Source organism: Corvus brachyrhynchos, unplaced genomic scaffold (genome assembly GCF_000691975.1).
Source record: "Corvus brachyrhynchos isolate BGI_N302 unplaced genomic scaffold, ASM69197v1 scaffold293, whole genome shotgun sequence".
Taxonomy (NCBI): domain Eukaryota; kingdom Metazoa; phylum Chordata; class Aves; order Passeriformes; family Corvidae; genus Corvus; species Corvus brachyrhynchos.
In genome coordinates this window covers 1,369,805-1,393,433 of record NW_008237410.1, presented here as the reverse complement: position 1 = coordinate 1,393,433, position 23,629 = coordinate 1,369,805, and the positions used below count along the sequence as shown (strand labels likewise).

Below are 23,629 nucleotides of genomic sequence, written 5' to 3'. Positions count from 1 at the left end.
TTCATATACTTTGGATCTGCTGTTTTGCTGTTGAGTTGTTGAAAAGTTATATGTGCTCTAACTTAGGGATACTTAGTAACACCAGAAAGCAACATATTGTCATGCATGAAAGAAAGTAAAGTTGTACAATATTAGCTTCTCTAACGTTCATAAATGGGTAGCGTAAGCCAAGTGTGACACTGGATTGGTTTTGGTGTTTTCTGAAAGTCATGCTGGAATTGACCAAACCAGAATGAGAGAGTTTAGTATTGTCAAGCTGACTGTGAGTCCAGAGAGAGTTTTATGATCATATGCTGATATAATTCTTTCTATAAATCTTCGGTTCCTAACAAACACACCTAATGCAGTAATTCATGCAGAAAGGAGGGATTGGGCATGGGAAGTGCTTTGAACACTGCAGCCCAGTCCATCCAAAATTGTGTGCTGCCCAGCAGTTTTTAGCAGATGGCAAGCACATCAAGCCTGAGTTACAGCTCAGGCAAAGATGGGAAAGAAAGATTCACAGCTCTCAAAGCTCACCAGAAACTTTTTCCTGGTCCTGCTCTCCATCTCTCATTAAAGATGCAGCCCAAGGGACGTAGTCAACATAATCATACTGAACAAATTTCTCTGGATAGGCTTAGCCATTAAAGAGTGTGAACACAAGTTCCTGTTGTTTGAGAGGTAAAAGGAAGAAGATGAAAAGTGGTTGCTTCCTGTTCCCCTATGTTATAGGTTGACATTACCATTAAGAAGTTAATGATGACCTTGGTAGTGATTCTGTGATCTGAACTTCCACTATAAGATCTTGTTAGAGATGATACATGGCTTTTATATATATTTATATAATTTATATAATTTTTATATATATGTGTTCTGATGGGTCCCTTCCAACTCAGTAAATTCTATGATTCTATTTTATATACAGATTTATAGATCTATAGATTTATATTTATATTTACAGCAGCATGAAGACTATTTTACTAACAAGGGAGTAATGTAAATTATAATATTTCTAGAAAAAGATAGGTTTTGAGGACTTAAAAGTTTAAAGTCCTAGCTTGCTTGTCCTTGAATTGAATATAATTGAGATCTATAACATCCCATCCTCATTTAGCAACTATCTAGACATTTGTTTTGAAAAAAGCATCAATCAAAACTGATGCTGTCCTTTCCATAGTCTAAAGACCAGTTATGCTGACAACACAGTCATGAAAGCTTCAATTCCTGCTCACTTCTTTCTGAGCTAACAGTATCCAGACTGCAGCAACAGCAGCTGCGTATCTTCTCTGGCACAGAATGATTTAGGGTGGAGAGCAGATTCTTTCCCCTCCAAATCACTTCAGAAAATTCTTGGCAGAAAGTCAGCTCATTTGTTTTGTTCGAGTAGGGAGGCCTGATTTATCAGTACAGAAAAAGTATTCATGCACTGTGCTGAATTGTATTAATTAAGTTTCTGTGTCCCAGACCAGTTGACTTTGTTATTCTTCTGCTCCCAACATTTTTTAATGCAATTATACAATTTCATGTAATTTTAATGCAAATAAAGAAAAATCTACAAATCTACAAATTTAGGGCAATGTTTTCTATTGCTTTCTCCATTGCAGTTTGTGAAATAGTTTGTGATACAATTTGTGATATAGGAAAGCATTGATCACAGGTTAGACTGAAAAATACAGATTAAGAAATCCAAGTTAATAAAAGTTTCAAGGAGGAAACTACACATGCCAAAATGAAGCTGCAATCCACAAATCTTCAGTTTCTATTTTTTGTTTCTTTTTATTTTATTCTGAATTGCTTGGTCTGCTAAAGATACATCTATATCTTATATATGAGTTGTATTCTTTGCTTATACACTTATAAATTTTTAGTCAATTTTTCTAAATTCCTCCCAAATTATTTCTAAACTAAATTGTGAAAGTATTTTTAAAGTAATAATATAAGGTTGTCTGGTTTTCACAATAAAGCAAAATACTAAAATCTTCTCAATTCTGCATTAAATGAGTATAGCATGTTCTGGGATATGGCCCTTGGGTGTTATTTGCAGTTCAAGAAGTGTGGTTTTATAAAAAAAACACAAAGTTTCTTACTTTTTATGTATGAATGCATGTGCACATTTCCATATTATAGAGAGAGCTGTATTATATCTCTGTTTTTAAAACCATGATGCCTGAATATTTTCCACAATTCTGAGGTGTTGTTGTATTTCTGTATCATATTTACTGGAGGAACACTCAGCTAAACAGTGAGATTTGCTGTTGTGCAGCCTGACACTGAGAAGTCATGCAGAAAATAAAGGTATGGCCAGTTTGAACGATAAAAGGGCAAATTCTTGGAATAGAGTAGGAAGGCAAAATGTTGATAAGGCTTTCAAAATCCTTCCTTTTTCTTCAGCAGAATTAATCTTGTCCTGCTACAATCTGGCTTCAACTGTTCCCTCTATTTTTAGTTACTGATCCTAGCCAGGTCCTCAAATAGCTCAGAGCTGGTGTTGTTTGTGTCTGATGTATAACTGATACAGACTTGGTTGGCATTTTCATTCATGTTTCATAATCATCCCTAGTATGTACATAAAGACAATTCTTTGGTGTGCTGGGAGGGGGCATTTGTATTGCTGTGGGCTAGATCAGGCCCCCATTGTTTGACACCTCATTCGACCATAGAGGAAGAAAAAACATTTTAGTGACGCTGAAGTTACTTATTTACATTTAGTTGCAGAGAGGAGTCACAGTTAAGTTCAGGAAGCTCCCCCTTCAGATTTGTTAAGGGAAATCTCAGAATTTCCCTTTTGTTTGTGTATTAAGTCCTTCATACAATCTGTATGCCGTGAGAAAGACCCTGTGAGATAGAAGTAGTGGTTTAATTGGCCCTTTGAAAAAAACATTAATTAAAAAAAAAGCCATTAAAGAGCTTTTCAAATGTCATTGATACAAATCGTGCTTCCACAAAAGAGAAAAAAAATATATGTAAGACCTTGCAGGAGGTTTTTATTGATCAATTAAATTAAAATAGGCACAGTGGGGAACAAATCTACCAACAAAACTGGGAGTAAATACATTAGTGTTTCCTTATGAAGTACCCGTATCTCTAATTGCATTACTTTTTTTCCTATACTGATGTATGTAAGGAGGCTCATTAATACAATTAAAAATATCTGATAAGAGTTAATTTTTGAAATAAGATTTTTCTTCTTTTCTATGAAATGATGCATCTTTTCAAGCATTATAGATTCTCAGATTTAGAAAATTGGAATGTAGTTGTTAATTTTGGTTCTGTGTCTCTGAGAAATGCATTCAGCAATCCATACAATATTCCTGCATTCTTGTTCCTTTAACTTCACATAGGCATAAAATACTCCAAAGTGAAACTGGTTGTTGAATGCAAGCACATTCAGCTTTACCTGTAGAAAAGATGAAACGAATGTTATGATAAAATATCAAGGAAGGCGAATGGGATTTTTATATGGTAGCTTTTATGATCAAGATTTCTTGGAGCTTTGCAACCATGACTATATTTAGCAGTCTCTTGGGTATCAATGTAATTGAAATGTCATCTGTGGATTAATTTTGGTAATAGACTACAGCAATATTGCAGGAAATAAAGGACAGTGGTGAAATACCTTCTCTAGTAGACTACTCAAAAGAAATTTCATTAAGTGGTGTTCATGAGATGGCTTTTGGATAGGCTATCAGGATTGACAGTTCTATAAAGAGTCATCAGAAGAATGTTATAGGATTAATTTTACTTTAAAAGGTAAATCCTTCTATTTTGATTCAGCCAAATGTTGACAGCCATAGAAAATCCATGTTCTTGAATACAAAGCAGTACAGTAGAACCAAAAGCCTGGTACCTCATTCTTGTTTTAATTATTATTCCATGGGAGTAACATTCATTTTTATATTTTAAGGTTAGAAGCTTTTACCTCATGTTCAAAAAATGCATCTTCCAGTGTCTTTTCTCCAGTGCCACTCCCTACACCTTCAAACACAGCCTTGTATTCCTAAAAGCATAGACAACCACTCCATGTAAATAAGGTGCATTTGCATTCTGTGCAGCACAGACACGTTACATTACTTTGTAAATTAATCTACGTTAAGTAATGTCTGTATAGAAGATCTCATGTATAGATTACAATTCTACATAAATCAAAATCTACAAAATCAAAAGTTACAGTCAGCAAAAGAAAGAAAAATCACATTTTTTCTTGTATTTCTTATCATCATTTCCAACAATTTAAAGTAATTTACTGAAGGCACTAAAAGACACTTATTGTAGAATGACACGTGACCTTTCACTCCTTTGGACAGAGAGCACTGAACTTCTTGTACAAATAGTATCCATCAGAGCCAGAGCTCTAAATGGAGCCAAAACACTGAACTCTGATCCTCACATGGCTGCTCCTTTTATTTCCAGTAGTCAGCTGGATTTGCTTTACCTGCATTAATATTGTACTCAAAACCCTTATTCTGATTTTTCATCCTGGAATATCCTGTGCGGATATATTTGACTTGATTTCTTAGGTGTTACGTTTCTGTGTAATTTCCTTCTCTGTGTGTTTGGTTTGTTTTTCCCTTAAAGCAGGAGTGTAGTATAGGTCTACTGCAATGGTTCCCAAATTCATCTAAATAACCCACCATCTCATGAATAGTCTTGCTCCATACCCCATTGACATGGTAACTCATGATTAAAATGTTCTGTTTACGTACAGCTCCAGCTTTGTGAGGGTTTTTTGTGGTGAAAGCAATAGACCAGACAACATTTTGTTTTGTGTGCCTACTTAGAGATAACTTAAATATTACAGATAGACAGAGTACAACAGTTAATTCATAGATCAAGTGTTGCAGATTAACTAATCTTTAATAACAGCACTGTTTGCATCAATCTTAACATTTTCATCTACTTCTTTGAATCAATTAGTGATTTAGAGAAAATTTTCAGAAGGGAATTTTTTGGTATACTGGCAATAAATCAGGTTTGCACTAATCTGTGACATGAATTGTTTGGTCAGCTCAGTTAAAAATGATGTATGGCTATGCTCCAAAATCTTGGAGGCAGCAGCAATGAAGTGAAACTCAGTTTGGGGAGGGTTAATGGAGTAGGAAGATTTTTATTTACTAGGATGTGATTTGGTCTTACTTTAGCATCCTCATAAGAGGAACTTTGTACTGTACTAATGTAATAATGTCTTATCTTAATCTTATGTCTTCATATCAAAGGTCTTTGATCCCATACACATTTTTATGGGAACTTTAGTACCTCTGATGATTTTTTCCTCTCTCAAAAATTCTTTAACTTACTTGTTTACTCTTCAAAATTTTGGTGATGTCAGGAGATGTTAAATATTTGTATTTTGGTTTTTTGTTTTAATAAATTAGTTTACGTACTGCATAGTATTCTGCAACACACTTCACTTGCTCGTAGTCATCTGCATTGGCCAACAGGTGTAAGCCTTCTGGATAAAGTTTTCCACAGGTTGGATACAGCTTCTCTCGGTCATCTTTACTCAGTTCAGTGCCAAATGAATTAATGGTGATGATAAAGGCTCGTCTGTCTGCCTCAAACTTAGCATACAAAACAAAGAGGTGTTATTAGACATCTCATTCTAAATTAGGGTGGGCATATTTTGGGGTTTTTTAGTAAGTCAAACTATGGAAACTTAATTAAAAAAAAAGCCGACTTGAGAGCACTGGAAACATACCTTGTTTTGAAGTTGTAAATTCTTCTTTGCAACTATGCCTTAAATTTTAACTAGAAAATCAAGCAAGGTTTTGCAACCACAGCTTTTATTCTGTGATTTTTGTACTAAAAATATCATTTCTGCTGCTTCCTCATTTCCCCGCTTAGTTACCCAGATGCTGACAACAAAAAAATCCTCACACCCTCACGTGTAAGATTATGAAATAATAATCTTATAAATAATGATAATGAAGGAAAGGAACAAGAATCAATAGTACTGCTCTGGGGTAGCTCAAAGTGCTGTTGATAGTAAAGGTTGAATGAAAATCCTAAACAAAATAATTTCTCAATGCACATCTTTAAAATGATATTTCAATAAGGAGGAGGGGGCCGTTTACTTTCCAAGTTAAAGTTTTAAGTGTTTCAAATAACAGTTACTTTTTAATACATAGAATCAAAGGCTATATTTCTTTTGTCAGGTTTAGATGCCTGTAATATCTAAAGTATTTTCACTGCAGCAGCAGACTGAAAGGCAATCCAATGTCTAGATCTCAGGTTCTTATTTTGTGCAAGGCAAAATTTCACTTACCATTCTTACAGTATGAATTAAAAATGCAATAGTAAATAAAAGTAATCTTTTCTTCTGTCTTGAGATCTAAATTGATTATGGTTTTAATTCTTTCCTTTATTACTTTCTTTCATGTTTTAGAACAGCAGAGGCCTTGCTATTTGCAGGGATTATGCAGGAGAAATCTTCCAAGTGAAGTATATACAGTATATGCACATTTTAGGCAGCTTACAAAATTTCTTGTGCTGTGAATATTTGAGCTATTTTAAGCAGAGAGGTACTCTTTTCAGTTGAATAATAAGGCTGCATTTGCAACACAAATCTGCCACTTTAGCCATTAAACACATATTCACATCTACGCCTGTGTACTGGAACACACAATAACAGGAACCCACCACCCGCTGGCACCGACTTCGAAGTAAGGAAAAGGAGTAAACAATAAAGAAGTAATGAGAAGAAAATAAGTGTGCTTGAAAAGATTTCTAGCTAATGAGTAACAGGGCCAAATTTCACTTCCCTTATTAATAAAAATAGGCATATTAGACCTACTGAAACCACTTTAGAAGGACAAATGCTTTCTTTTTTTAACTTCTTAAAGTCATGTAGAATCTAGCTGTTAGATGTGTCATATTTTGTTGGTAAAAAACATGTTAGAGGCAACAGCAACTAATGGTAGCAGATGGGGGTTCTGCTTCTGGTGGCTTCCAGTCTGAGAGAATTTGCAGGATCGTTCCCATCCAGGCAGACCTCTCAATTCATCAAATTACTGGCACATGAGGTTCTCTGTAGAGAGTAAGGCCATGAGGCAGTTACTTGGTGACTTACTCCATCTCATTGCTGCAGGCAGAGGTCAAGTCAGAGGATGACCATTTCCTAAGTGCATAAGTTTCCATGTGGGAGACTGCTAGTTCAGAATTTAGCATGGGGCCATGGTAACAGACACAGCTCTATCTGCAGTGCAGTGCAGTCCTGCAGTTTCTTGCCAGATTCAGGGCTAAACATGCAGCATGTGTTGTCCATGGAGGAAGAGAGATCGTCAGTATTCTTAATATGGAAGTTTGGCACCATGTGCAGTGGTCAAGGAGTTGGGGAGCTAAATACCTCAGCCTCATTCTGATAGGGTCAGGTTGGTAGTCTTACATATAAGATTACAAAATAAATAGCGAGTATTCTTTTGAATAATTAAACTTTGGGGTTTTTTTTTAAATCCAACCGTTAGCAGTCTGCTCTATGTGTCTCTTCAGATTAACAAAATGCTATAGAAAAAAATATTCTATAGAAAAGTTTATCCTCCTGGCTGATTGACATTAGATAGGGATTTTAAAGAATTTTATGATAGGCTAAATTTTTACCACTGATATAAACGGAGTTTTAAAACATGCTTAAACTAATGTTAGTAAGTAATCTGCTCTCAGCATGAATTTCTATTTAAAAATGAACTTTCTGAAAAGTCTGAATCAACTGTGGAAAATGCCTTTATGTCTGCCAACCAATCTTTTGATTTTTATTTTTAAGAAAAGTCAAAATACTTAATTTCTATTCAATTTAACTTGATTAGAAGTATTTTTTTTAGATCATAAATTGAAACATTGTGACCTGCTTAATTAAAATAGGAAATTGTAATCCTTTTTAGGACACTGTTTTGTAAAATGTAATTCAGACCCATTCTTCCTTCAGGGATAAGCTCCCAGGGTTATTATCTCTCTTCTAAATGCAAACTTTCAGTGTGGTGTCATCAAACCTCAGTGAATTTTTTTTGGTTTCCAGGGAGTAAAATTGCTTATCCAGAAAAAAGACTCCTGGAAGCAAATGGGTGGTCTGGCTCTCAACCTCTGCAAAGAATTGTGTTAGATCATGTGAGGAAAAAAAAAGGGGGGGACCTGAATGCTGAGAATTCAAGTTTAGAAATTTCTGCATCTTTTATTAGAATAACAGAGACAAAAATATCATGTATGTTTTGGGAGGAGGACATTAGGAACTTTGTATGTCAAGGAAAAAATAAATATTAAACTTTTCTGAGTCGAGACAAAAATATAATGCAGAATGTTGGACTGTTTTTATATGACACTAATTCCAAAGGTCACTCAACCCTAACCTCAACCACTAATTTTAATAGGAGAGTAAACAAACATAATATTGCCATGAAGCTTGAAGATTATTGATTAGTAAATAGGCAGTAATGCCAGGCTTTAGCTGTCCCAAAATCAATAATCAACATTTTTGGGTTTTCTACATAATGGCGAGAAATGCTAAAGGGCAACAGTTTGAGATTAGCAAACTATTTACTCTGTTCTGCTCTCTGTTACAGAAAAATATTAACTGAGACTGGCTCCTCCCTAGTAATGGTCTAGCTGCTTCTCTAGTCAAAAGGCAAAAGTCATCCTTGAATACACTATTCATTACATCTTAGAAAAACAGGTATTTTTAGAGGAGAAGCAAACATTTGACAGATTGCTTTGCAAATGGAGAGAGATTCAACAGGAAAAGCAAAGTGAGATAATTATGACAACATTGTGGAGTTCTTTAATGTATAAAGACTGAATGTTTCTTACCTCAAGAATAGGTCTCATTATTTCTGCTGTAGTACCACCTTGTTTTTCACAAAACTTATAAAATGCCTCAAGGTAAGACTACATGAAAGAAGAGAAATATTTTAAATGCTGCTTAAGACCTGGACTAGGATTGCACAAAGCCATGAACCTCATTTTTAAATACTTCCATTAACTTTGATAATTCCACCTATGAATTTAAATTTAGGTATGTGCTTAATTACTTAGTTCAAATGGAAGTTGAAATATTCAACTGCAAATGTCTGATTACTACAATTTGAGTTCAAATATTTTCAAAAATTGTAATAGGACAAATATTATGTTTTACTTGTGCTCTAAAGAAGGAACCTTTTGAGCTCCACTGAGCTTCCACTGCATAATAAGCAGATGGCTGGAGGAAACTCTTCATTTATAGTGTGTGGAGGAGGGGATTTGGGCATATGCCACGGCTGTTGGGCCAGCAGTATGAGGATACACAAACTAATCCCTGCTGCTCTACCTAAACCCTGGATTAGGACAGAACAGCAGACAAAGCTTCTGTAATACTGGTCTGCAGAGCCCTCTGGTCTGTTAAGGATTCTGGCATCTGCACCCATTTGAAAATACCTGTGCAGGAAGAACACTAAATATCTCAGAGATGCTGCTCCCCCTGACTCTCCATCCCCCAAAATAGTGTTTTAGGGAATATTTATGTTAAAATGCATTTGCTACAACTTCACACAATCTTGTTAGGAGCTGTCACTAATTACACAATTAAGTGAATTTTAAGTAGACATCTCAAGGGGGATCTACTTCATAGAATTATGCATTAGGTTCTGTACAGTGCTATCTGATAATGGAGCAGAAACAATTGATCACATTGACAGCTGAAGCAAAGGAGAAATTTTATATTAATAATTTAATAGTGTTTGCAGAATGGTCCCCCTAATAGATGAGCAAAAAGGAAAAAAAAATAGATTTAAGAAGTGTTAATATATGATCATCCACACAGGATATAAGAATCAAATATGTATGTTACCAAATTGGAAGAAGTATCTACTATAGTGGTACTGTAAAAGAATTATAATACATGAAGAAATTAAAATACTTGGGTATAATTGATGTTGTATTGAATGAAAGAATTAGTAAAAGTTTTAAGAATTAAAAATTGGCATGGGAATTTATAAATATAATTTATAAGACAAACAGAGGAGTTTTTTCTTTCCCCCTAGTGCAATCAGATCACTGTAAAAATACTTCCTGGAGTCTGGGGTGTCCACTGTGAAAGAAAGATGATAAAGATTTTGGGGATAATGTGCCAGGAGGAGCTGTTAATGGATTGGAGTATGTATAGCCTTTAAAGAGACCATCATAAGAGTAGAGATCTGTTTGTTAATATTTGTAAAGAAGATGCAAGGCACATGTTAGATGCATATCCTTGCAGCATTGTGCTGTAACAATGCTGAAATTATTTAGAAATGAAGAAAATTATACAAAATCCTTAAGTAAAAATTATGTTAGCTAGACTCAGAACGATTAGACCCTTTCAAATCACATCTTCCTTATATACATAAAGATAAATGTTAGCCAAAAGCCTGTCTAGACTCACTTAGGACCTAAGAGTTCTGTGGCATTTGGTGGATAACTGAGTTATTCATAAACAAATCTGGATCTGGATATTAGCCTGACATCTAGAGCATTTTCATGAATGAGATATTAAATAAGAATTTGGATGCAGACCTAAAATTTGAAAACTCCCCAAAGAGTGGAGTAGAAATGAAAGCAGCTGGGTTTCATTCCTGGACTTGAAATCAACCAGATGACCTCAGACAGCTTGCTTTACCTCACCATACTTCTGTTTCCCCATCCATAAAACAGGGTTAATGATACTGACCTGCTTTGCTGAGACACTTTGATAAAACCCAAATATTATCATTATGTTGCAAAAACTTGCCTTGTACAGTTTGTTGCGCATTATTTCAATGTTCATTTCATCCAGGTCATTTTCAGACAGGCAGTCTTGAAAGAAAGCAGCTGAAAGTAGAGTTTATAATATAGCAGTATAAATCTGCATGCTGGTAATATGCATCTCCTGTCTATTGCTCACCAGTGTGTGAACAAGGATCCGAGGGTTCTGTTGTACAAGAGAGGGTGATATAACAGAGAGGAAGAAAAATCCACTTGATTTCCCTTATCCTCCTATCCCCTCCTTTTTAATGAGACTCTGCAGTGGGGGGAATCAATCAGTGCTGTAGCCAGAGTCCATATCTCCAGAGAAAATCAGATAGGAATGCTAATGAAAACCCTAATCTTCTCTGAAGTGTATCGTTTGGTTATTATGGCGATTTTCTAGTGAGTGAAAAATAATTTTTGTCTGAAATCGTGCAGGTATTCTGCAATTGTTAAGGAGAACCCTCTTTCCTATTTTCCCTTTTCTTCTTTGCATATATATTGTGGGAAAGGCAACAGGTTGCAGCTGATAAAGGGCACATGCTTTGACCTTGGCCATCTGTGCTTACGGGTCCTCTGCAGAGCTGACTAAAGAGCAAGCTTTTGAGCAGGGAGGCAGTGGATGAGTTTCACTTGTGCAGCTGGACCATTTAAAAATATGATATTCATAATAACGTGTGCCTCTCGCTGTTCCTGAGCTATCCCAGTGGGGCAGAGCAGTACTATATGACAGAGTGTTGTCTCAAGCAGTGGCAATGGAAGACAGTATTTACAGAGAGGATGTGAGTCTGGCCATGTTTTGTGGTCTCATCCCTTCCTACTCTTCCAGCATCCAGATTTTAAATGAAGACTATCACAAAGTGTAGCTCTGAGAGTTCCCTTCAATTTCTCCTTATAGATCTATTGCCCATAAATTTGTCCCATGACTTTAAAAAACTGATACAGCTCTCTTCTTTTACAAAATAGTTTAGCAAAAAAAATTCCAGAAATTTACTACCAGCTATGTGAAAACAGTGGTTTAGTTTACCTTTTAAAATTAGTTTTCTGCTGGGATTTGGTCTTCTGAAGGATTTAGTAGGTTCATAACTCACTGTGAACAAACCACTGCCCTCAGGACTCTGTAAACCGTGTCCATATCTCTCATTGGCTTTGTCCACTCTGAACTGCATTCTGGACTTTTTAGCCTGTCTACACATGGCAGCACTGTTCATTTTAGCTGTCCTGCTCTGTCCCTTCTCTGATTTCACTGTACAGTTGTGCTAGTGCCCAGGCACTGGTGGGAGTGTGCTGCTCTGTGAGGGAAAGCCAGGAGTGTGCCATGCTGAGCACAGCCAGCTCCAGCTGGGACCCACCACAGGGCACAGCCAAGCCCCTCAGTGGAGCAGATGTATCTGAAGAGGGCCTACCTGAAAACCAGATTGGGACTTTTTACCGGGGCATGTAATGATCGGACAAGGGATAATGGCTTTAAACTGAGAGAGGATAAGTTTAGATTAGATATTAGGAAGAAATTCTTTACCGTGAAAATGCTAAGACACTAGAACAGGTTGCCCAGGGAAGCTCTGGATGCCCCATCCCTGGAATTGTCCAAGGCCCTGTTGGATGGGGCTCTGAGCAACCTGGTCTAGTGGAAGGTGTCCTTGCCCATGGCAGGAGGGTTGGAACTAGATGATCTTTCAGCTCACTTCTTACCCAAACTATTCTATGATTTTATGGCTCTAAACTCCCCCTGCTCCTTGTGACACACAATCCCTCTCCAGAGGGATGCAGTGTTACCTGTGGGGATAACAGGGGGCAGAGAAGAGGAGCCTGGCATGAAGGAGCGGCAAAGGCTGGAGGAAAGGTATTTTCCCCAAGTGTCTAAATGTTTCATTATTTTCTGCTTGTTTCCTTATATCTGGATCAGTAATTAATTATGTCATACATTAATCAGTAATAAATCAAGTTAATTTTCCCCCAAATTTAGTCTGGTTTGCCTGCAACAGTACTTTGTGGGTGATCTCAACCCACAATCTCTTTTTTCTACCTTTTTTCTCACCCTCATTGTGCTGAGAGTAAGGAGTGAGCAAGTGGCTGGGTGGGAAATTTTTTCTGTCTGGGGCCAACCTACCACACCTCCTAGTGAAGCAGAACCCAAAACCTCTCACAGTACTAAAGATGAGAGCACTTAATGGTTTAATATACATTCAAATCCATCCAGTTCCATCTTATTCTCAGTGCCCTTCACAGCCTATTAGGTTTTGCTTGTGTTGGCTGCTGCACCACATTGAGCAGAGTTTAATCTTAATTTCATAATGTGACATTCCCAAACTTTACCCTGTTTTACTTTTAGATTTAGTTCTTCAAAACAGGACTTTTATTTATATTTGAACCATGCCCAAATTTCAAGAGGGAATCTAGGTTCTACCATGACATCTAGTATGTATTAGTAGCTTTCTGCTTGATCCTTAGTGAAGACATATTTTTTAATAAAGATGTAGGTGTTGAAATAAAAATCTAGATGCTTTAAATCAGTGACTACTTTGGATATAAAAGATATACATTATAGTTCTTGAGTAGCATGTTTTCTCTGTGTCTAGCACCCAAGGTGGATATAGAAGCTGTTAATATATGTTAATAGAATGTGTCCTGAACACCATTTTGGAAGTGCTTGATCCACAGTTCAAGTTTTGTGTTACCAAAATACAGCATATCCAGTGGGAAACATGCTGCTCTTAGTCATACAGCATTAGTAGTTTTGAGAAGAAGATAAGAAATAATTTAGTGTTTTTACCTAATGGTGTGTCAACCAAAATTGCATTGAAGAGCTCAGTGGGATTTGAGGCAATGCTGACTGCTTCCATTTGCTCAAAGCTTCCCAATGGATGGCACTTGGGAACAAGTTCAGCTATGGGTCGTTCATGTAATGTGCCAGTTATTAAAAGAATTACATTGTCAATCATATAGCTGTATCTGTATTGGAAAGAAAAAGTAAAAATAAATATTTTTATAATCAACTTTCAGTTGAAAAAATACAACCCCCAAATTTTTGAAAATTAACCATAATACCAAAGTATTATCAGAATGTATGTTCATTCTATATCAATAATTCATTAAATATCAACAGAAGCTTTTAAATAGCAAGTGGATAACACAGAATTAGTTTTAAACCATATGACGGATTCTGAAAATGGACACTTTTAAAGAAGGTGGTGCTGACATATGACTATAATAAGCATAACAGCTGAGAGATGTAGATTCACTACAATAAGTGACAATGAGTGGTATCCAAAGCTGAGCTAGCAACTTTTCTAGTTTGGGATTTTCTTATTTCATATATACCATCTGGACAGAGAAGTACATGGGAATCTCGGCACTAAAACTGCAGAGTTCATGCAGATGGTCCAACCTCGGGGTTTTCTTCTCACTCAGCTTTAAACAACCTCCCATGAGGGAACTAAGAACAGGCTCTTATAGATTTCTTTATTACTAAAAGTTTTGCTTCATACTAGTTCACTGTCAAAGAGGCTGATAAGAGTTTTACCAGTGACTTGGAAATGGGAACACTATTCCCTTGAATGCCAGTCTTCAGCTTGCATTTTTGACTAAGAACAAGCTAGAAACATACAGGGATTAATATGTTCTCACCCAGCATTTGTGAAGAGGGGTGGAGGATCTGGTGGAATGTAGTTCAATGATTTGTGTGAAATATGTTTCATTAGTGTATCCATTATTTAGAAAAACAACAGTGTGCAAAGGTTGTGCATACATATGTGTACATTCACGTCAATGAGTGTGAGAAAAGAGCTGCCATAACTTTCATGTTTTCATTTTTATTTCCTGAAACAAAATGTAAACATTGTATGAATACAGGTCCTATTAATATATTAACCTAAATAAAAGTGGTCAGCTACATATGACCAGAAAAAAAAAATATATACTTTCTTTTTTACTGTTATAATAAAAATACTCCTTGAAAGTTAGTTGAACAGTTAATTGTTCTTGTTAAAATATATTAAAAGGATAAGATCAAGGGGAGTAAATAGTTAGATAAAATATCCTGCTGGTATTTTGCTAATCCATGTTGTTATACTGCTATAAAGCAAATTCCTGTTCTTGAAGTTGTCTAAACCATTGATTTGCAAGTTTCATCTATTTGTGATGGTATTGAGATCAGAGCTTTCTCTTCATCTGGCATCAAACAGCAGCTGAACTTTCAAAGAGAGCTACTTGGATCTAAATATCTTGCAATATGCCACAGAAAGTTCTCCTAGTTTTTATTTATTTGGTTCAAATAATATAAAAAGTATGGTAGGTGTAGGATGTGTTGTCTTTCCCCCTTTAAAAAAAGGTCTACAACCTGCCACATGCCTAGGAATTAAATCACTTCTGTGTACATCATGAAACTGTTAATCTTGCATGAGTCACACTCCCCCCCCCAAAATGTCAGTTTTTCAAGTTCTCTGACTTAAATAGTGTTTAAAGATTTTAACCATTTTTCTCAATCTCTACCACTTCTTCTGTCACTGTTCACATAAAAGAATCTGCTTCTGCTCTTTAAAATAATTAGTGGCAAAGACAACAGGTCTTCATATACACATACAGTTTCAGAACTTATATTAGCAAATAAAGTATGCAAATGTAGCAGTATCAAAGTAATTTTTCTGGTTTTAAAACTTAATAGAATTTCCAATATGTTGCATTGGCATTATTTTAACTGCTTTTTTTACCTCTGTGTGGTAAGCTATGTAGTAATATTACTTACGTGACAAAATTCAGAAAAGTGGCAAGTGGTTCAAAAGCATGGTTTCTAAAGTAATGAAATTCTGTGAGTAGTTTTGCTTTCAGTTTATCATCAATGGTGGAAATAGTGAGAGGGCCAGTTTCATTAGCCAAGAAGTTGCCATAGTCTGTAGTCTGTAGATGTAACTTCAGATCTGGAATTAAATTCAGGAAAGATCATGAGAATAGACTGTCATATTGTCTGCAAACCGAATTTTAAAAAAAGTTAATTTCTAATATATTTTTCTATTAAGCAACTGATCATACTCTGTTGAAAAGTTTTTGCGTAGATCTAATATAGTATAAATGCAAAATTTATGCAAATTTGTACTGCCTTCTGCCAGTAAGATTTACTGCATGCTGTAGGAAAGAACAAATAATTTATGCCATTTTCAGAGTGTTACTTACTACTGTCTCTAGTGTCTTCCCCATCAGGTTTGTTCAATGTTTCAATTTCACTGATTTGCACCATTATAACATATCAGTTGTTTTGTCTGCTGCACTCCCATGGACTCTTTTCATCAATAGGAATCATCCTTTAACTTTTTTAAGACCTTATATATTTCTATGAAATATTTAAATCTCAGGTAGGATTATAATCTTCTGTTATCAGGCTGTCTGAAGAGAGCACATATTGCCTGGCACACATTCTGGACTCCAAATGGATTCTGTAGTGGAGCACTTGAAAGGGTAGAGTTATATTCTCCTAACATTTCTGGTTTGGCTTTCTCTGATTTATGGCTGCTACTAGCAAATCCTTAGAAGCTGTTCCAGAAACTTGGGTCATTGTGACATTTTCTGTTTGAGCTCTCAACCCTGGTGACTGGGGAAAATGAGTTGTTTAGACCACAAAGTTAAATGAAACTTTCATGGTATCAAAGAATTCATATGATAAATTTTCTCATTTTTTAGCATGAGACAAAAGCAAGCATTTGAGTCAGTTCAAACTGCTGTTCAAAGCAGTTTAACGTTTTCTTTTAGAAAAGCTCATGCTGCAATGCATAATTATGTTCAAATGCTGTATTAAAACTGTTGTAAATTATAGATTGGGATACTCTTATATCATTTGGGCATTCATAATAATTAGATTTCTATATGAAATATGAAGTGAGGGTTAGGGAAAAGAACAGCAACGCTCCCACTGACGGAAATAAGGGTGTACCTGTAAGGAAGTAAATTTGCAGTCAGCAAGGTAAGAATTTTCAGTACAGTTGCTACTTTTGCCTATTTCTCAATGTGTATCCTTACTTAATATGCAATAAGGTTGCCTACACTGGGAATTAAAGCAAAATAACTAGTATACTGTGAATTCGGACTCCTACGTTTAGCACTGTAGCTTACTGAGGTAAGCTTCATAATCTTCTATGCAAGTTGGCTGCCACTCAAGGTTGCTCATGGTCCTGTCCAAACTGGTCATGAATATTTCTAATCTCTCTGGGCAACCTCTTACATTGTTTCACCACTCTTCTTTTAAAAGATTTCTTTCTTGTATTTAGTCTGAATCTATTCTCTTGTAGTTTAAAACCATTACTATTTGTCCTATCGCTACAGGCCCTATTAAAAAGTTTGTCTCTATCTTTCTTGTAAGCCCCCCTCAGGTACAGAAAGTTGGCAATAAAGTCTTCCCAGAGCTTTCTCCAGGCTCAACAGTCCCAACTCTCTCATCTTTTCTTCATAGGAGAGATGCTCCAGCCTTCTGATCATCTTTGTGGCCCTACTCTGGACTTGCTCCAACAGGTCCATGTCCTTCCTGAGCTGGGGACCCCAGAGCTGGACACAGTACTCCAGGTGGGGTCTCATGAGGGCAGAGTAGAGGGGGAAAACCATTTCCCTCCCTTGCTTTAGATACAGCCCAGGATATGGTTGGTTTTCTGGGCTGTGAGCACACATTGTCAACTCATGTCTGACTTTTCACCCAAGAGTAGCAGATATCCAAGTCATTTTCCACAGGTCTGTTCTCAATTCCTTCATGCCCCAACCTGTATTGATACCAGAGATTTCCCAACCCAGGTGCAAGACCTTACACTTGGCCTTGTTGAACCTCATGAGATTCCCGTGGGCTCACTTCTCCAGCTTTGCAGGGTCCCTCTAAATGACATCCCATCCCTCAGTTGTGTCAACTGCACCACTCAGCTTGGTGTCACCTGCAAACTTGTTGATGGTGCACTTGATCCCACTGCCTGTGTCGCTGATGAACATACTAAACAGTACTGGTCCCAATAAAGACCCTCATCACTGAGCTCTGTCTGGACTTTGAAGCATTGCCCACTACTCTGGATGCAACCACTCAGCCAGTTCCTTATCCACCAAATATAGTCTGTTCATCACATCCATATCAAATCACATAACACACTTAGAAAAAGTCATAGTTTCAGTACATACTTCCATATAGGAAGTAGAGAAAGAGAATACAAATACAAAAAAAAGAAACACAATAGAAGAAAGAGGGAAAGGTAAGCAAGATTAAGACATAAATAAATGCAGAATTATACCCAGAAATTAGTCTAATTATGTAAAACCAAGTTTTTAAAACATCACTAATATTTTGATTTCACACCTACATTTCCTGTGAAAACTGTTCGTTCTTACTTTTCTCCTTTTTGTTGCAAAGAGTGTAAAAATACTTGGCATATGGTGAGATTAGATAATACTACTTTATTAGATGCAGAGCTGAATTCCAACTTTCCTCAATTCCTTTTCAGATGAACCCCAGATATCTACCTTTAGTCACATTCTGTAAATGCCTTTCAAACACAGTAGTCTTCAGGGGTTAACTACCTAAAGCAGACTGTAGCACCCAAATATCAGCCCAATTATTCACCATTCTGAAGTGTTCTTAACATCATAAGATGAACAGAAATAAAAACCTGCTGATCTAGAGTAGTTTCAGAAGACTTTGTTATTCTTCCTCAGTTCTCCGACTGATTGAGTGGCATCATAAACCATGCCTTAATATAAGGCATGAAAAATATTATCTGTAAGACATTAAATATCCTTACCCATCTCCCAAAAGCTAAGGAAGAAATGTTAAACCCAGGAATGTTGGGTTTATAACCCTGTCAGTTACACAGCCTGCTTTATAGATGTATTTCTTTAACTGAATTAATAAATGTCAGCATGCATACTGTATGTATAAAAAATATTCAACCCTACCTCATGGTCTTGGCCAAAATAATCATCCGCAAGATCCAATACCATATAATATCAATCAGGAATGTCATAATCAGAGTTCACATCAAGACAGAGTTCAGTGCAGCTCAGAGACTGATCTGGTGGTCCTAAATTACAGTCCTTTCATTGCTGCTGGTATAAATACAGCCTGGGAACTATCGCAGTCAGACCCTTGCACTAGTGACGTGACTTGGTGACTCAGCAGGAGTAGATGGCTGAGCATCACAGGTGCCTCAGACATTCCTGTTCACCAAAACTTTTTATTGATTGTAGCTGCCCCTTTTTTCAGGGTCTCTTGGAGACCTACACAAGACTCTGGACTTTGTCCTAAAGATCCCTAGGAAAGAAAATCCTGTATTTCAGCTGTCGTCCATCCATTTTATTTGTCATCTGTCTGCATTGTGTATTTCCTCATAAAATTACATGCAGGAAAACAACTTACAGGAAAAGTATTACCTTAAATAATGAGTTTACTCACAATTGAACGACAAAGAAACACAATTAACTAAAGTATGACTAAAATGAGTTAATGCACAGAGGGAGAGTAAGATGAATGCAGTTAAAATGGAAATGATCCTTATCAGAAAGAAGGAAAGAGTATTGTGAGAATTTGAACAAAGTGTTAACCTGTTTTTTGGCATCAAGTTCATGGTAACTTATCTGACTCCTGACTTTGATAGCCAAATAACCAACTAGCCACAGTTTTCACTCAGTTAACATTGTTATTTCAGCCACCATGTGCTGGCAGGCCCTGGCTCTGGCAAGCTAAGTAAACTTATTTCAGTGATTTTGTTGGGAGCAGAGTTGTGATGCTTGTCCTTCTGTGACCTAGCCTCCTTTCTACAGAGCAGAAGTCTTTCTATCACACAAAAAGCAAGAGAAGAACAAAGCACTGCATTTAAACACCTCCACACCCCCACAACCCCACATTCTACTTCAAAAACTGTCAGCAAGGTTGCTCTGGGAACATCATTCCCTTGAAATAGATGATCCTATAGGGCCAAACTAGAAAAATGCAGCCCATGAGGTAGCTGCATGGGAATCACAGTAGTTCAACCAAGCCCAAAAGGATTTCTAAATGAAGCTGAAAACTTCTTCTCCAGTCTGTATGGCCCTGAATTGAGAGGACACAGCGGTATCATTAGTCTGTTAGAAGTCTTCTTTCTTCTTTCCGTCTTGCTTTTACGCTTGCTCTGTGATTATCAAGCAGATGTAAAGCACTAATCTACAGCTCTTCTTGTGGTTCTTCAGTGCTGACATTATGGTTTCCTCTCTAGAGATACCAAAACCACTTTGAAATTAAAAGATCTTTTTTGTTTCTATTTATGGGTTACTTTGAGCGGTTTTGATTTTTGTTTTCTATTTGTTTGTTTTAGCATATTTATAGTGTTTTTAACTTAGGCCATTTTTTGTGGTGTGGTGCTAAGCCACAGAATGCAGAATAGGGTAAATTTATTACCTTTTAATGTGAAGACATGATGGCACTACTGAACAAACATCATAGTACTACAGCACAAATACACTTGCTGAATATTTCAAATTGAAACAAAAGACAATGTATGAAATTTACTTTAGAGGTAGGGGTCTGTGGGTTTGGTGCACTGTACACTCATGGCGCAGGTTCAGTATTACAGCGTCCTACATGTGCAGAGAGATAAGTGTGTTAACATCATGTAGAAACCCAATATGTCTCATATTTTCATTATAAAGTATACATTTGGTAGGTAAATGGTGGGAATCTGTTAGCTGTCTATAATAAGTAGAAAAATGTTACAATGGTGGAAGAGATGTAGCTGAATAGCAAAAAAGGGGAAGTGATAGTGGGTAGTAGAGATGTGCTTGTAGGAGGGATGATGAAGGCTGCTGCTTCTATTGATGAAATAATTTGCATCCCAAAATTGAATGAACACCGGAAAAAAAAAGTTTCAAAAATAAAACTAATTGTTCTTCCTATTGTAAATTTTAATTTGAAGTGGTTTTTATCTCTCTATTATTACCTGATCATCTGCTGCATGCTCTTAAAAATATTGAAGGTTTATATATCTCAGAAATATTTGAAAACTACTTCATGGTGTTAAATAACTTTCTTGTAGCATGACTTATAATTTAGAGTTTTTTCACTATTCTAAACTTAACATGAGCAAGTATTTTTTTGTGAAGGGTGCAAATAATCCTTTTGGCTTGTATGTTTTTAACTCTGTATACTTTCTTCTTATTCAGAGTAACTGGGATTTTTTTTCCTTCATGGAGCTTTGGATGACATCATTTATTGAGCTCATCTGCAGGGAGAAGTGAAGTGACAACAAAGTTTAATTATTCTACCATTCTGTCCTTTGTGTCTTTTATAGGTATTTGAAGCTGTTACCTTTTTCTGAAGTCTGTATACTAATGCAGCAGGACTTTTTCACTTCACAATTAAATACAACATCAAGAGTTTCTGTAGACTCTTTAAGTTACATAGATCACAACTGCTGGAACAAATAGGATAAAGAAACTGTAGATTTTGTCCAGCTGACATAAGGGATAGATTTCAGTTCTCAGAATGATTGTATACATATGTTCTGTGTGTCTAAACTGCCACTGTATTAAATGGAGAGCCAATACAGCTCTCCAGGTTATCAGCAGAAGTAGACACATGCAATTGGTCAGTAGAACAGCGTCTAGATTTCATTGACTGCATTGATAATCTCTTCTTTGACTGTAAGAGGAACTTTATGCTGTGGACTGGTAAATATCTACCTGCATTTCTTTAAATGTAGTTGTTTTAATCTGAGAGTTGAATGGCAAGCAATCTTCCCAGACTTATGTTATTATTTATATTAATAGTTTAGACAGCCTCAAAACTGTTGGATATGAGAATGATCATTCTTCACTTTTTCTTACCCCAAACCAATTACTGCATGCACAAATCAACCAAAGCTTAAAATAGAGTGAGCTTATTCATTCTCCTTCTTCCTTTTCCAAATTGATTTAATAGACTGCACATTATAGAAATTGAGTGTACAATCATAGCTTTCATTTTGCAGTCAGGGAAATGAACTTTATGTTCCTTTAGAAAGGTGATTACTTTCTGTTGCATTTTTTTCCTGCCAAGTGTCTAAAGGTACGTCATATGATTCTTTGGTACAAGTCTGTCTTCATCAGGCTGTGACCAGTCTTGGCCACAGAAAGCTGTTTTGGAAACTACTGTGTGCTCTCTTTATTACTGTGGCAAAGTCACCTTGAAAAGAGCTTTTCTTTTTTTTTTCTACTTCCCTAAGTTTTATCTTTGTGGAGTCTAGTTTTCTGTTCCTGGTAAGATGAATATCCACTATTGCCCTAAAACTCATGAAGTAACCAATTGCTAAAATTATGTATTTTATAGAGAAACTCAGAGCCAAATGGTAAGCTTTTAATAAGATTTTGGAAACTTTTTGTACAGCTGAAATGGTATGAAACTTCCACACCTGAACTGTTCTATAGCATTGTTAAAATCTGGGAGAAGGTTGCCAGTCTCCGTAAGAACTCTATGGATGAGATTTCTAAAGCTTATGAGTAAACCAAAAGTCCCATCCTCTCTATTGCTTTGCAAATCACAGCCTGCACGCAAATCACAGTCTATGGAAAACTATTAACTTAAATATGAGCAAGATTCTTCAAAGGACATGTAGGTTATCTCTGGGTTTAAGATAAGCTCTCAATACTTCAGTCTTTAACCTTCCCTTCTTCAAATGCCTAAGCAACACTGTTTCTTCCTAAATAAAACAAACCAGCAGACTTACCTTCTAGTGTCTCACACTGTGCTAGATTGACATAGTCCGCACTTGTCAAGATCCCAGCTTTGAACCCTCGGACCAGACCCTCCAAGTAGCCATGGTCCACATTGAAGTAAAACTCTGAGTATCCTGGCATGGAGAAAAAGATATTTGATCACTCTTCTGGGTTCTTGATGGCACTGAATATCTGCCACCAACTTTTTTTCTCCTCTTTGGAAGGAGTGACAAATAGTCACGGAATTCCTGCCAGCCTATGATTGTGTTTTACCAACTGGTTTCTTCCTGTTTCTTGCTCCTACTGTAGTTCCAGTACAGTTGATGCTTACACAACAGCCAGCCAGTAAATCCAACTCCCTCCTGTCAAAGCCAGAAAATGAACCTATTATTGTTGAAAGAGAAGCCAAAAAGGAAGTACAGGATTTAACCCCTGCTTGCAAGGATGCTCTGCACTGCTTGGAGAATGAGAAAACACATTAACAGCTTGATAAAACTTTCACATTTCTTAACTGTATTATAAACAGGAAGTTATCTGAGAATGCCTATAGAGAAACTATTTCTGCAATAAAACAGTGGGTTGTGGCAGAACATAGCCTATTCAAGGAGCTTAGGTGGTTTGGTAGTGTCTCTGTATTACCTTCTTTTTTTTAATGTTTTTGCTTGCTGGAAATGTTTTGCTGCTCATCTCTATCACTAAATATGTATAGGAATTATAAGAGCTTTCTAATAATTACCATGAACATTAGACAATGTGCAAAGGTGAAAGGTTTTTGAATGGTTTGACTTTCATTGTCCTTGAAAGCCAGTATTCAAAACTTGCCTCCACACCATAGTCTGTCCCAGTGTGCCACTCATACCTAGACTCACACACTCGTTTTTGAGAGCTTTGAACATGTTTGGTGTATTGTGTTGGCTGAAGACATGCACCATGCCTTCTCTACTGACCCTTGTGATGAAATGTGGCTGCAGCAAGAGTTGTGAGTTGGCAGCCAGTGGGACATGGCTGTGACTATGAGACCTTCTCCCCTGTCCTGGGAGGGGAGAAACTGATGAGACCTTGGTACTCACCAGATGATTCCTGTCTATACCACGCTGCTCCTGGCATGGCAAGGCTTTGAATGCCACACAATGAGACACAGGATGCCAGCATGTTTGCTGACAAAACAGCCACCCCCTACCTCCTCTGGGGAGGTCACTAGCTGGCTGGTTTCTTGGCTGACTGGCCAGGAGCCTTCAATGGGCAA

The 23,629-nt window shown here is 36.7% G+C and overlaps 1 protein-coding gene across 1 annotated transcript; it reads right to left on the bottom strand.

Annotated features, from left to right (window-relative positions):
- Positions 1 to 2,940: 2,940 nt before the first annotated feature.
- Positions 2,941 to 22,960, bottom strand: ATP6V0D2 (ATPase H+ transporting V0 subunit d2). The gene is made up of 8 exons (XM_008631213.2): positions 22,395 to 22,960; positions 15,446 to 15,617; positions 13,475 to 13,653; positions 10,706 to 10,785; positions 8,776 to 8,853; positions 5,364 to 5,540; positions 3,902 to 3,979; positions 2,941 to 3,379 (listed from the first exon to the last, which is right to left on the bottom strand). Exons 1-8 carry the CDS (start codon positions 22,522 to 22,524, stop codon positions 3,218 to 3,220), a joined length of 1,056 nt encoding a protein of 351 aa, XP_008629435.1. The 5' UTR covers positions 22,525 to 22,960; the 3' UTR covers positions 2,941 to 3,217.
- Positions 22,961 to 23,629: the final 669 nt, after the last annotated feature.

Excerpts from the sequence above, each read along its gene's own strand:
- ATP6V0D2 (XM_008631213.2), bottom strand. The coding sequence starts at position 22,524 with ATGCCAGGATACTCAGAGTTTTACTTCAATGTGGACCATGGCTACTTG. Across the intron at positions 13,654-15,445 it reads ACTTTTCTGAATTTTGTCAC|ATACAGCTATATGATTGACA; the intron begins GTAAGTAATATT and ends TTTCCAATACAG. Across the intron at positions 8,854-10,705 it reads TGCGCAACAAACTGTACAAG|TCTTACCTTGAGGCATTTTA; the intron begins GCAAGTTTTTGC and ends TCTTTCATGTAG.